The following is a 12,862-nucleotide window of genomic DNA, read 5'->3' as shown; positions in this document are numbered from 1 at the left end:
AACATAGCATATATATAAATCAATTACATTCATCTCTAAGTCTAAAACATCCTTCAAAAGCAATTAAGTTTTGATCAATAGGACATAAGCCAAATACCCATAAAACACCTCAACTAAGTCCCTAACACTTAAGTTTGAAGTTGGGAAACCAACCATATGTTTTTGGACTAACTTGGGATTAGTTATGCTAAGTTTTCTTAAAGTTTTCTGAAGATCCACTTGGACTATTTTTATCATAACTCAAAATCTACGAATCTTTTCCACTCCAAATCAAGGCCATTTTAAAGCTAACTTAATTATCTACAACTTTCATGTTTACACCTAAGGCCAGTTCAAAACAGAAACGGGTGAAAAAGACGCAAGAACACGAAACAGGGGAATGCTGTCACTATTACATCGTACTACGATGGAATGCATCGTACTACGATGGGATACACTGAAAAAGTCTTGTTTGCTGCTGGAAAAATCGTAGTACGATTTCCCAGCATCGTACTACGATGGAACATGGACAGTTCTACGGAAACAGACCAGTTTTCACTCCAAAAACCCCAATTTCATCAACCCAAACCCCAAATTTGATCCCATAATCACCCAAATTGTTTTAGAAACATGTTTACAGGTTTATTAGACAACATAAGGGATAAAACAACATATAATCATGCAATTCAACAACAAGTTTCATCATAATTCATCATCTAACATAACTTCTCAAACCCTAAAAACCAAGAACAACAAATTCATCAATTTTCAAATTATATACCATGATTATTGAAAGGAATCCCACCCTTACCTTATCTCAGCAAATTCTACAGCAAAAACGATTGGATTCTCTCTTTCTAGCTCTTCTCCTAGCTTTCTCTTGGTTCTTCTCCTTTTTCTCTCCAAAAACCAGTTTTTCTATTGTTTGTACGTGAAACTGTTTATCTCTGCTTCTCTTTCTTTTTCTCCCAAAAATATAACTTCTTTCTTTTCATTTAACTCCCACTAAACTCTCATAATTACTAATTAACTCCCATTAACCAAAATATTAATATTTTACTCCTATTTTTATTTCTCCTAATATTTCCACAAATAATAAAGCCATATTCATTTAAATAATAAACAACACATCAAATATCAAATAAATCATATAAAATTATATAAAACACTCAAACATCCACTAAAAATAATAGAATAAAAATGGGGCGTTACATGTAACACCCCGTTTTTCCAACGTAAAATTTTCATAAATAAAATCAGAGTTTTTCATCATAAAACGGAATGTCACATTTCTTAAAAATCATAAATGGAATAAATAATAATTTATCCTTCAAAACGTTCAACAACATAATATTTCAAACTTCGCAGCGGAATAGTTTGACAACTTAAATAATCTTAGGCATACGAGCCTCAATATAAAATCTCATAAAACTTAGTTCAACATCAATTCTTGAAAGATTCATAAAGTAATACGTAAGGAACAGAAAGTAAAGACATAATCCCATCCCGTTACGTATCAGAGCACCTAAGACACACATACTTGTGACGAGTCCACTCACGACCGCAACTAATCTTGGTTACCTGCAAGTTACCCATACGAAGAGCAACATTTTCAAGCAGAAGGGGTGAGATTTCACAAAACAATAGTATTAGGCATATAATTCAACAATTATATCTAACATCTTAAACTTCATTAACTAGCATCATTAATCTTCCTACATTAGTCATAAACTTCATCATACATCATCAAAAATACAATCATAAACATCATCATATATCTTCATAAATATAATCATAAGACATCATCTTATAGCATCATAAGTACAAACATAAACGTCATCATATATCATCATAAATATATTCATAAAAGCATCATCTCATATCATCAAATACTAATCGCAAACAATCATCACATATCATCAAATAATAAACATAACATCGTCACATATCATCAATTAATAATCATAACATCGTCACATATCATCATCTAATAGACATAGACATCATATCATAAATCATATAGCATCATATCATAAATCATATAGCATCAACATAACATCATCATCATAAACCACTTCATAATCAATCATCATAAACAACTTCATAACCATTCATCATAAACAACTTCATAATCATTCATCATAAACAACTTCATAATCATTCATCTATAGTCACTTCGTTAAAACATCACAACTTAACATCTTGACTCGACAATGCATCTAAACTCGACTATGCAACTCTTAACGTCTTAAACCATCTCGAATCATCATGAAATGCAAATGCATGTGGTACCATTCTAGGGCATAAGCCCTCATCGTCGTTGAGCATAAATATACTCCTAGGGCATAAGCCCTCATCGTCGTGGGTTGAGCAAAAGCTCCTAGGGCATAAGCCCTCATCGTCGTGGGTTGAGAAAAAGCTCCAGGGCATGAGCCCTCATCTATAAATGAGTATGCATGGACTCAACATCTTACGTCTTAGAAACTTCATGAACATCTATGACATCTTAACAACTTGACGACTTAATAACTACTCGACGATTTAACAACTTCATATCATCTTAACGTCTTAACATCTTAACATCTTAGCATCTTAAAACATCATATATAATTCACATTAATACTCATATAACAATATCACATTGATAATATTAACAGCAACATGACAACACACAATTAATTCATCATATATCATCGTATTCAAGTATCAACAGTTCATCATGCAACTTTGTAAGAACATAAATAATCATGCACAACATATTTTCATGTCAAACCAAGGCTACTGGAAAGGTATCACAATTATCAACAACTTTCATGTTTACAACAATTATCAATTCAAAACAGAAACATATGAACAAGACGCAAAAACATGAAACAGAGAATGCTGTCACCGTACAATTTCGCTAAGACATCCTTGGAGTATTTTCATCATAACTCAAAAACTAAAAATCATATTCACGTCAAACCAAAGCCACCGGAAAGCTAACAAAATTATCTAAAACTTTCATGTTTACGCCTAAGACCAATTCTGTACCAATCAATACTAGTTTTCATTTTAAATTCGGAAAAGTTGTACTGAAAGTCCATAAAAATTAACTGTGACCTACGTGCAGTAATTTGACTATAACTCAAGTTCTATAAATCCTTTTGAAGTCAAACCAAAGGCATTAGAAAGCTAACATCCATACCTACAACTTTCGTGTTTACACCTAAAGCCAATTCAAAACTGAAATGTGTGAAAAAAATGCAAAAACATGAAACAGAGAATGCTGTCAGAGATAGCTCTTGGGAAAACTCCATTTTTCATCCCAAAATCCCAATTTTGATTCCCCTAAGCCGAAATTTGGTCCCAAAGTTTGTTTAAACGTTTCTAAACATGAAAAGACACCCAAATCCATATAAAACTTGAACTAAAACACCCTTTCAACAAAATTCACCAATTGACCCATTTTTCATAAAAACCTTCAAGAACAACATAAATTCACTTCAAGCTCTATGATTATGATTACCCATGGATTATCTAAGGTCTGTACACAATTTCTATATCAATCTAACAACTTCTCATCATCTAATCATCAATTCTCTCTCGGAACCCTAATTCGCAAATTCTCAGAAACTAATCCTAGAACACGTTAATTGCAAATTCAGAATTACAGGCTTAATATTACCGAATGATAGTCTCACCATTACCTTAGAATTATCGATGCAGCCTCTTCTCTTTGTCTTCTCTTCTCTTCTCTCTAAACCTTGTTTTCTCCAAAAATTGATCGTATGTTTCTATGTCTTTCTAAACCTAACTTCTCTTATTTATAAACCCTCATCTAATTTCTCTTACACCTCAAAATTACTCTTTTGCTCATAATCTTATTTATTTCTAAATTAAATATATATCTCTCCCACTTAATAATATTAATACACCAAATAACATATATATTTCCACACAAAATAACAAATATATTTCTACACCAAATAACATATATATTATACTAGTAAATACCAGCGTATAACATAACAAAATATCACTGATCAAAATAAGTCGACTAAATTATAAAAAGACATCTAATCTCAATAAAATGATAAATAATAAAAGTAGGGCGTTACACGAGGCATTGGGTGTAAGGCTAGCGATTCAGTTTGCTCTCGATATGGGGTTTTTCCAGGTGATGTTTGAAAGCGACTCCCTTAACGTGGTCCGTGGTTTTCACAAACTTTCAAATAATCAATCTTACCTTGGTATGGTAGTTGCTGATTGTAATCATCTTAGTTCCCGTTTTAATTCCTTTTCATTGAGTCATATTAAACGTAGTGCTAATATGGCATCTCATTCTTTAGCTAAATTTGCTTTAACTTCCTCGGACACTGTTTGGATTGAGGAATTCCCTCCTTGTATTGTTTCTTCTAATGCAGCCGATTTGGTTGCTTAATGAAATCCTTTTTTGTGTCAAAAAAAATTATTTAATATGCTAAAATATATAAATATATATTAAGACTTTGCAACTTACGTAGAATTTTTACTCCCAGTTTAACATTCATTTAAATTATTTTATCATTTTTATGTTGTTATTTAAATTTCACTTAAATATGAACAACGTCGCTACACAAGAAATAAAGTGATTGACAATTTTTTACGATTAATACATATGATATTATTTGTGTTATTTATTTAACCAAAATTTTAGATCTTACATCCTTCAAAAAAATAAAGATTAACCCCACTAATAATTCAATCCTAGATCCGCCCATGCATCTGCTTCTGGTCATCCACTCACTTTGGAAGTCATGGGTTCCCACTTTTCTACAAAGACAATAGAACAATTTAAAGAAGCACTAAATCGTTATGAATAAGTTCCTCATAAAAAGATCCAAATGACACTTCAAATGAGCTATGATGCCTTGCAGGTAGAAGAGAAGGTTGTTTTTCTTAACATTGCATGTAGCTTCAAAGGATATCAATTGAGAAGGGTCGAACAAATGTCCATGCTCATCATGTTGATATCATGAAAGATCACATGAATGTGTTAGTGGAAAAATATCATAAAAATAAGTGAGATGTAATGTGACATTACATGATTTAGTAGAGGATATGGGGAAATAAATTGTTAGACAAAAATCAACTAAAGATCCTATGAAACTTAGTAGGTTATGGTCCTTTAAAAATAAAATTCAAGTTTTAGAAGAAAATACACTGAGTAATAACGATATGGATGTTTTGGCTTTTCATCTTGAACTTTAACTTATTACTAGCTATAACTAATGCTTAACTTACCTTTTTAGCTCTCTACATCATTAATGTTATTAGGAAAATGCTATTTCTAGCATCAAGAATTTTTCAAGATACAACTGACAAGTTTTAATTGCATGATTTATTTGTTCACTTCCTATTTTTCAGCCACACCTCCTTAAATTGTGGCAAATAGTGCATTGTGATTGGCTGCTCTTTATTCTTGAAGAATTTTTTATGTTATTTTTCTAGAGATGTAGCATTGCTCATGTTATTAATTGTCACAATATCACAATTTTTTTTACCTTTATATGAGTTTAATATATATGTAGACGAGTCTAATTTTTTTTACTCATACCTTCAATGATATGTTGTCACATACATTTAATGATGAGTTGTCATATTAATTGATGTGACAATACATCATTAAATGTACGTGTAAAATATTTTAACATACAATTTTTAAGATTTTTTTTTTTTTTTTTTTTTTGTGTTGGTAAAGGTTTGAACCTCGAACCTTGCATATATATTATGCATTATTCCTACCAACTGAGCCAAATGACATATTTCAAGATCTTTAAATATGTGGTATAACATCTCAAATTCATGATTAAAACATCTAAAAAAAACATACGTAGTGTTTTATAAGTTAAACTCTAAATAATATTTAAAGATCTTTAAATATGTGTTATATAGTTCTACCATATATTCTGCTGATTGATTTGTCCTTTTTGTTTTTTTTACAGGGAACAAATAAAATTGAAATCATACATTTCAACTGTTGGATTAGAGTAGAATGGGATGGAGAAGCTTTCAAGAGAATGAAAAATCTCAAAACACTAGTTTTCAATGATTTTGTTTCTTTTTCTGAAAATCCCAAACATCTTCCAAATAGTCTAAGAGTGCTGGAATGTAGCAATCTCAATCCATTGGAGTGGGAGGTCTTTCTCACAAAGGCAAGTGTAACATATTTATATCTCTTATCTTAAATTAATAAATATGGTTTAATATTAGTTATTTATTTGCAATGTTTTTCTGTTTCCATTTTTTTGCAGAAATTCCAGAATATGAGAGTTTTAAATCTCAATAGAAGTGAAGCTTTAGCACAAATACCTGATATATCTGGTCTCCCAAATTTAGAAGAATTTTCAATACAATATTGTGAGACACTAATTGCAATGGATAAATCAATAGGTTTTCTAGGTAACCTTAAAATCTTGAGAATTGTAAAATGCATCGAAATCAGAATTATTCCACCTCTCATGTTACCTTTTCTAGAAGAACTCTATCTTTCAGAGTGTAGTAATCTTGAGAATTTTTCACCGGTGATAGATGAGTTTGGTGATAAGCTTAAAATAATGAGTGTTAGACATTGCATCAAGCTAAGGAGTATTCCACCTCTCAAGTTGGATTCACTAGAAACACTAGAACTTTCAATTTGTCATAGTCTTGAGAGTTTTCCACTTGTGGTGGACGAGTATCTTGGAAAACTTAAAACCATGCTTGTTAAAAATTGTCACAGTCTCAGGAGTATTCCACCTCTCAAGTTGGATTCACTAGAAACACTAGAACTTTCAGGTTGTGATACTCTTGAGAGTTTTCCACTTGTGGTGGACACATTTCTTGCAAAACTTAAAACCCTGAATGTTAAATGTTGTCGCAATCTCAGAAGTATTCCACCTCTCAAGTTGGATTCACTGGAAACACTAGAACTTTTAGATTGTCATAGTCTTGAGAGTTTTCCACTTGTGGTGGATACGTTTCTTGGAAAACTTAAAACCCTGAATGTTAAAAGTTGTCGCAATCTCAGAAGTATTCCCCTTCTCAAGTTGGATTCACTAGAAACACTAGAACTTTCAGATTGTCATAGTCTTGAGGGTTTTCCACTTGTGGTGGATGAATATCTTGGAAAACTTAAAACCATGCTTGTTACAAACTGTCTTAGTCTCAAGAGTATTCCACCTCTTAAGTTGGATTCACTAGAAACACTAGAACTTTCAGGTTGTGATACTCTTGAGAGTTTTCCACTTGTGGTGGACACATTTCTTGCAAAACTTAAAACCCTGAATGTTAAAAGTTGTCGCAATCTCAGAAGTATTCCACCTCTCAAGTTGGATTCGCTGGAAACACTAAAACTTTCAGATTGTCATAGTCTTGAGAGTTTTCCACTTGTGGTGGATGAGTATCTTGGAAAACTTAAAACCATGCTTGTTACAAACTGTCTCAGTCTCAGAAGTATTCCACCTCTCAAGTTGGATTCACTAGAAACACTTGACCTTTCATGTTGTTATAGTCTTGAGAATTTTCCACTTGTGGTGGACGGGTTTCTTGGACAACTTAAAACCCTGCTTGTTAAAAATTGTCACAATCTCAGAAGTATTCCACCTCTTAAGTTGGATTTGCTAGAAGAACTTGACCTTTCAAATTGTTTTATGCTCGAGTGTTTTTCAAGTGTGGGGGATGGGTTGTTGGATAAACTTAAATTTGTGAATATTGAATTCTGCATCATGCTTAGGAGTATGCCACAACTTAGTTTGACTTCATTGGAAAATTTCAATCTTTCATGTTGTTATAGTCTCGAGAGTTTTCCAGGACTCCTCTTGGATGTCACTCCCGGTAAAGAATCACCGTTTCCATTTCACAATCTTACTCAGCCTCCAACATTTCACCCATGTGGTTGTGAGTATTATGACCGATATGATGGAAATGATCCTAAGCTTACCATCATGAATGAAGAAAAAGTGAATTCAATGCAATCTTCAAATGTAAAGTATATTTGTGTCAGGAACGCTAAACTTTCAGATGAATTATTGTCAAAAATTCTTATGTTGTTTGCCAATGTGAAAGAATTACACCTAACTAACAATCAACTCACAATTATTCCTAAATCTATAGAAAAGTGTCAATTTTTATGGAACCTTGTCTTGGATGATTGTGAGGAACTTAACGAAATTAAAGGGATTCCTCCATGCTTAAGAGAGTTATCTGCACTAAACTGCAAGTCATTGTCTTCGTCGTGCAAAAGCAAATTACTAAATCAGGTTATGATTTTTTTTGTTTTTATTTGTAATGCATTTTATATTCTTCTTGATATAGTTAAACAACTTACACTAATTATTTATGACTAATAGAAATTACATGAGGCTGGAAATACTCGGTTTCGTTTGCCACGGGCAAAGATTCCAGAGTGGTTCGACCACCAATACGAGGCAGGAATGTCAATTTCTTTTTGGTTTTGTGGCAAATTTCCAGCCATAGCTCTCTGTGTTGTTTCTCCACATACATGGAGTTATTCTTACCATCCTGTAAAAGTAATCATCAACGGAATTACATTTTTCGATACACTTGGTTGGACTGTTAACAGACCACGGACATATCATTTGCATCTTTTGCATATGCAAGTGGAAAACTTCAATGATAATATGGACAAAACACTTTTAGAAAATAAGTGGAACCATGCAGAGGTTGACTTTGGGTTCCCATTCATGTATAGTGGAATCCATGTATTGAAAGAGAAAAGTAACATGAAGGATATTCAATTCATCAACCCAGAGAATGATGCTAACGTTGTGTTCACTCGGGATGAAGTAAGTATATCATTCATTTGACCCAAACTGCCATAAACTTTTCTTCCTGTAATATTGTACGATGTTAGTATGTTTCATAATTTTACGATTGACTTTTTATGTATTCACCAATTCACAATTATACGTTTTTTAATGACAAGTTGGCATCTGCATGCAGAGATATTGATTTTTTCCCTAGTTTTGATAATTATAATGTACAATGATTCTTAGTGATTATGTCTATTAAACAGAGATCTAAGTGTTTCAGTTTACGGAAGATTTGAGTTTTTCAGTGCATTTAGAGAGCTAGTCTCTTGTAGTGAAATTAGATAATTCTGTTGGTGGCTAATATTAAAGAGTTAGACCTGTTTATTAAATTTAGAATTCTATCATATGCACATGCATCATAAAAATTATCTTCTTGAGGATACACATCTTTATGGTAACAGGATAAACCACTTATCATAATAAGTGCTTATGTATGAGCTTGCGTAAGCTATTTTAGTAACAAAAGATAAAATAACGTTTAATTGCCTTTTTATAATTATATTGGAGAACTTATAAAAATAAGTTGAAAAAAGCCTATGAAATCCAAACATGCCATAGTATTTGTCTTGGGTAGATAAGTTCAACTAATCCAAACAGTGTCATAAAATGTATGCCAGTAGATAAGTTCAACTAATGTAATCCAAACATGCCATAGTGTTTGTCTTGGGTGTCACAAATTTTGAAAAGATCATTAATGTACAAATTTTGTTGGCTAGCTTTACATTAGAGAAAGTTAACAAATTTTGTTAACTTGTCAACAGAACTTTCATCAACTTCCGATGAAATTGAACCGTTGCCGAACAACTCACCTTTGAGTTCATCATCTAAAAACTTCCTAGACAACCAAGAAATTGAAGCACACGGTAGAGAGAATGTACACTGTTGTTTGATTTTGTGAGTAATCTTAATGCAGAAAGAGGCAACCAGAAAGGAATCATTGTCATTGTGTTTTCAACCAAATGATATTAATACACCAGTGCACAAGTTCTCACCTCCATATTCTGTAGCTGCAACAGTTCGGAAAGCCCTGATTTGAAAATTGTCTCTTGTACTGATAGTTTCTTGACACACACACCTGTGCAGTCAGTTGTTGCTCGGTTCTTATGTTAATCTTCAGAAAATGACTTGTTCATAATGTGCAAAAGTTTACATCATGTTTTAAGCCTGCAAAGAGAGTGCTGGACTTTACACTAACAGAAGGCAGCGATGATTTGGACAATAAAGTAGACATGTCTAAGCCTAGCAGAGGATGTTATTAGGAAGTATACCTCCCATCATGTTTTGGTTTTAATTTTGGACTTATTCTTAGAAACATCCTTTGACATTCACTTATTATTTTATTTTGTACCTTTCAAAAGCAATTTTTATTCTAAAAGCAATTTCTTCTCTCAATGCAGGTAGAAGAAAGCCTTAGTCATTCCTTTGGGGAAACCAATGTAGATCAAACTGGTTTGGATGAATCGGATAACAATCTTTCATCATTGGTGTGATTAACTCTATTTGGTATGTTATAATTCAATTTTATTATAATTCACACTATTTCTTAGTAATAAACAATCTAGCTAACTAATTTTATTCTGCTCAATAGGAGAAGCTGAAGAACATGTTTAGATTTTGCAAAAGATTTGTGCCAGACTGGCTTTGCAAGAAGGTGGTGTCTTTCTGGAGACACTATGTACCGGTGGGTCTCTTACTTTTTTCACTGAATAAATATTTGTGCTTTTAAAGTATCAGTCTCGTTAGTGATGCGAAAGATTGAGTCAGGCTTAACATGAAATTCGAGCCTTCTTTGGACTACAAAAAACATAGAATTCTGAATTTATGTTTGATATAATGGAATAGCAGAACTTAGCAGTTTGATGACATTACTTAGTGTTCTTGTGAGCCAAAATCCTCTCATTTACTTAAAAGTAGTTATTTATTAATTCTCCTTATGTTCTTATTCTTATAGTTTATGAAACCTGTAACATTTGCAGGGTTAAGAATGTGTTGGATTTAGACGCTGTTTGATCAAGGCTTCTCAACAATGTGACCAAAGAAGATGAGTGAAGGGTCTTTGTTGAATGAGATAAGAGATTGTAAGAAAAGTAAACAGACATTCCGAGAGGGATTAGAACACCATACACACAGCTATAGTGAATTGCTTTGGTCCCTCATTATATGCAGTACAATTTTGAGTAACACTAATTCAATATTTATTCGCACACAAGTTTTCCTTCTATTATTGGATTGATTTTTTATGTCAAGGTTTTAGTTTCATATATTATTATATTTCATATAATAGTACAATTTTTACATTTCTCTAGGTAGTATTATCTTGATTTCCAATTTTTCGTGGATCAAAATTTTCTACTAGGACTTGTTATGATATTTTCCATCTCTATCGGTGATGGAAACTGGAAACCAATGAACCCATTAGAGAAAATGTCATGCTGAAGTTTTACTCATGCTTGATTTTATGTTTTATTTAGAAATAATTGAATTGATTTTATCTACTCCTCTCTCTCGTCACATCCTTTGTACGTGTTTATTATCTCTCTAGAACTTTCATTTTTCTTTCACAATTTTGTTGGATGCCTCCTAAACCACCCAAAACATCGCATTCGGAGATAAAAAGTAGCGTTACACAAATTAACCCAAATGAGTACCTACCTGAACATATACAGATATCATCCTGACCATCATCATGCAGAGGGAGAATCACATAAATATAAATCAGTGCTCATTTTGATTGGCGGCAGGATTGTGGAATTGCAGTGATAATGTATGGCACGGAGCGCCAAATTGTATCTTCACAAATTCCACGGCGGAAGTTCATTGGAACGTGACCGTGGTTTCAGCATGAAACTAAATAGACACAGAGAAAGAAACTAGTGAGAATTTCAAACTCATGCAAATTCCAACAACCCTAGTCTTTCATAAAATTGCAAACTTTCCACAAATGAACTCCAAGCAAAGAGGCATTGCATACCAACATCCGCGAGCCTTGTCATATCACTAACAGACCCATATAGTTTTTTACTAATATTATACTATTGAGCTGAAATGGACTCATAATGCTTTGTAAACCCTTTGTTAAATGCTTTGTAATTGGTGAACTATGTTATGAAAGCTATTTTAAGTAAAAATATGAAACATTGATTCCTAAGAAGCATGATTTAAAAGTTGACACTTGTAAATCTAACGATACTATGGACAAAGCACTTTTAGAAAATAAGTAGAACCATGCAGAGGTTAATTTTGGAGTCGCTGTATTGAAAGAGAAAAGTAGAATGAAGGATATTCAATTCACCAACCCAGAGACTAATGCTAACATTGTGTTACACTCGGGATGTTGAAGTAAGCATATCATTCTTTTTACCCAAATTGTCACAAAGCTTTCTTCTTGAAGCTGGGAATATTAATTTGTTTCATTATTATATATAGGCTGGACTGTATAATCTTTTCTTTTCACCTCCGCACTTAGAAAAATCATGGAAGAGTTTTAAAATATGTTTCTCAGAAATTTACCTCTTGCAAATGATTTCTTTATGTAACTTGGTTTCTCAATGCAGGTAAAAGAGAGCATCGGTCAGTCTTTTGGAAAATCAACCCAAACAAAGCTGGTTTAAATGCAAGGCATGAAAAATCTCCATCATTGCTGGGTGAGATTAATATGGTATTACTCTCAATTTCATATTGTCAAAAGCACTTCTATTACTAGAGAACTCTTTCAAAAGATAATGGTGCAAGCATTGATTATTCTTCTGGGAAAACCAACCAAAACCATAGAAATTCCTCATATTCTGTTCTGACAAAAGAATTCCAATCTCAAAAGAGGGGCTCCTGCAAACGAGTTTTATTTTACATTTTTTTTAAATGTTTTGTAGAAAAATATAATTTGTATTTAGAATACTCCTTTCTTTCTAGGTTGACGACAAGAAAGGGATTTACTAACTGCATTTTATTTATTTTGTATTTTCTTATTATTCTCCCGTGTTCTTGATCCATTCAAATCTCTTGTTTATTCACAGTTCACAAGTATATGCTTGCGTTCTGTGTTTATAATT

The 12,862-nt window shown here is 32.6% G+C and overlaps 1 protein-coding gene across 1 annotated transcript in view; it reads left to right on the top strand.

Annotated features, from left to right (window-relative positions):
• Nucleotides 1–12,862, top strand: part of LOC146917845 (uncharacterized) — a 32,623-nt gene that overhangs the window by 19,326 nt on the left and 435 nt on the right. The window contains exons 4-11 of the mRNA XM_085719607.1: nucleotides 5,946–6,155; nucleotides 6,255–8,240; nucleotides 8,331–8,786; nucleotides 9,541–10,075; nucleotides 10,211–10,316; nucleotides 10,402–10,494; nucleotides 10,790–12,152; nucleotides 12,368–12,471. Coding sequence (XP_085575733.1) covers nucleotides 5,946–6,155; nucleotides 6,255–8,240; nucleotides 8,331–8,786; nucleotides 9,541–9,711 — 2,823 coding nt within the window. The 3' untranslated portion in view covers nucleotides 9,712–10,075; nucleotides 10,211–10,316; nucleotides 10,402–10,494; nucleotides 10,790–12,152; nucleotides 12,368–12,471. The remainder of the gene's footprint in view (nucleotides 1–5,945; nucleotides 6,156–6,254; nucleotides 8,241–8,330; nucleotides 8,787–9,540; nucleotides 10,076–10,210; nucleotides 10,317–10,401; nucleotides 10,495–10,789; nucleotides 12,153–12,367; nucleotides 12,472–12,862) is intronic.

The sequence above is a fragment of the Medicago sativa genome, chromosome 6, assembly GCF_051527215.1.
Source record: "Medicago sativa cultivar Bolivia chromosome 6, Bolivia_mono, whole genome shotgun sequence".
NCBI lineage: Eukaryota > Viridiplantae > Streptophyta > Magnoliopsida > Fabales > Fabaceae > Medicago > Medicago sativa.
Note: the sequence above shows the minus strand (reverse complement) of the source record. Positions and strands in the feature narration are given on the sequence as shown.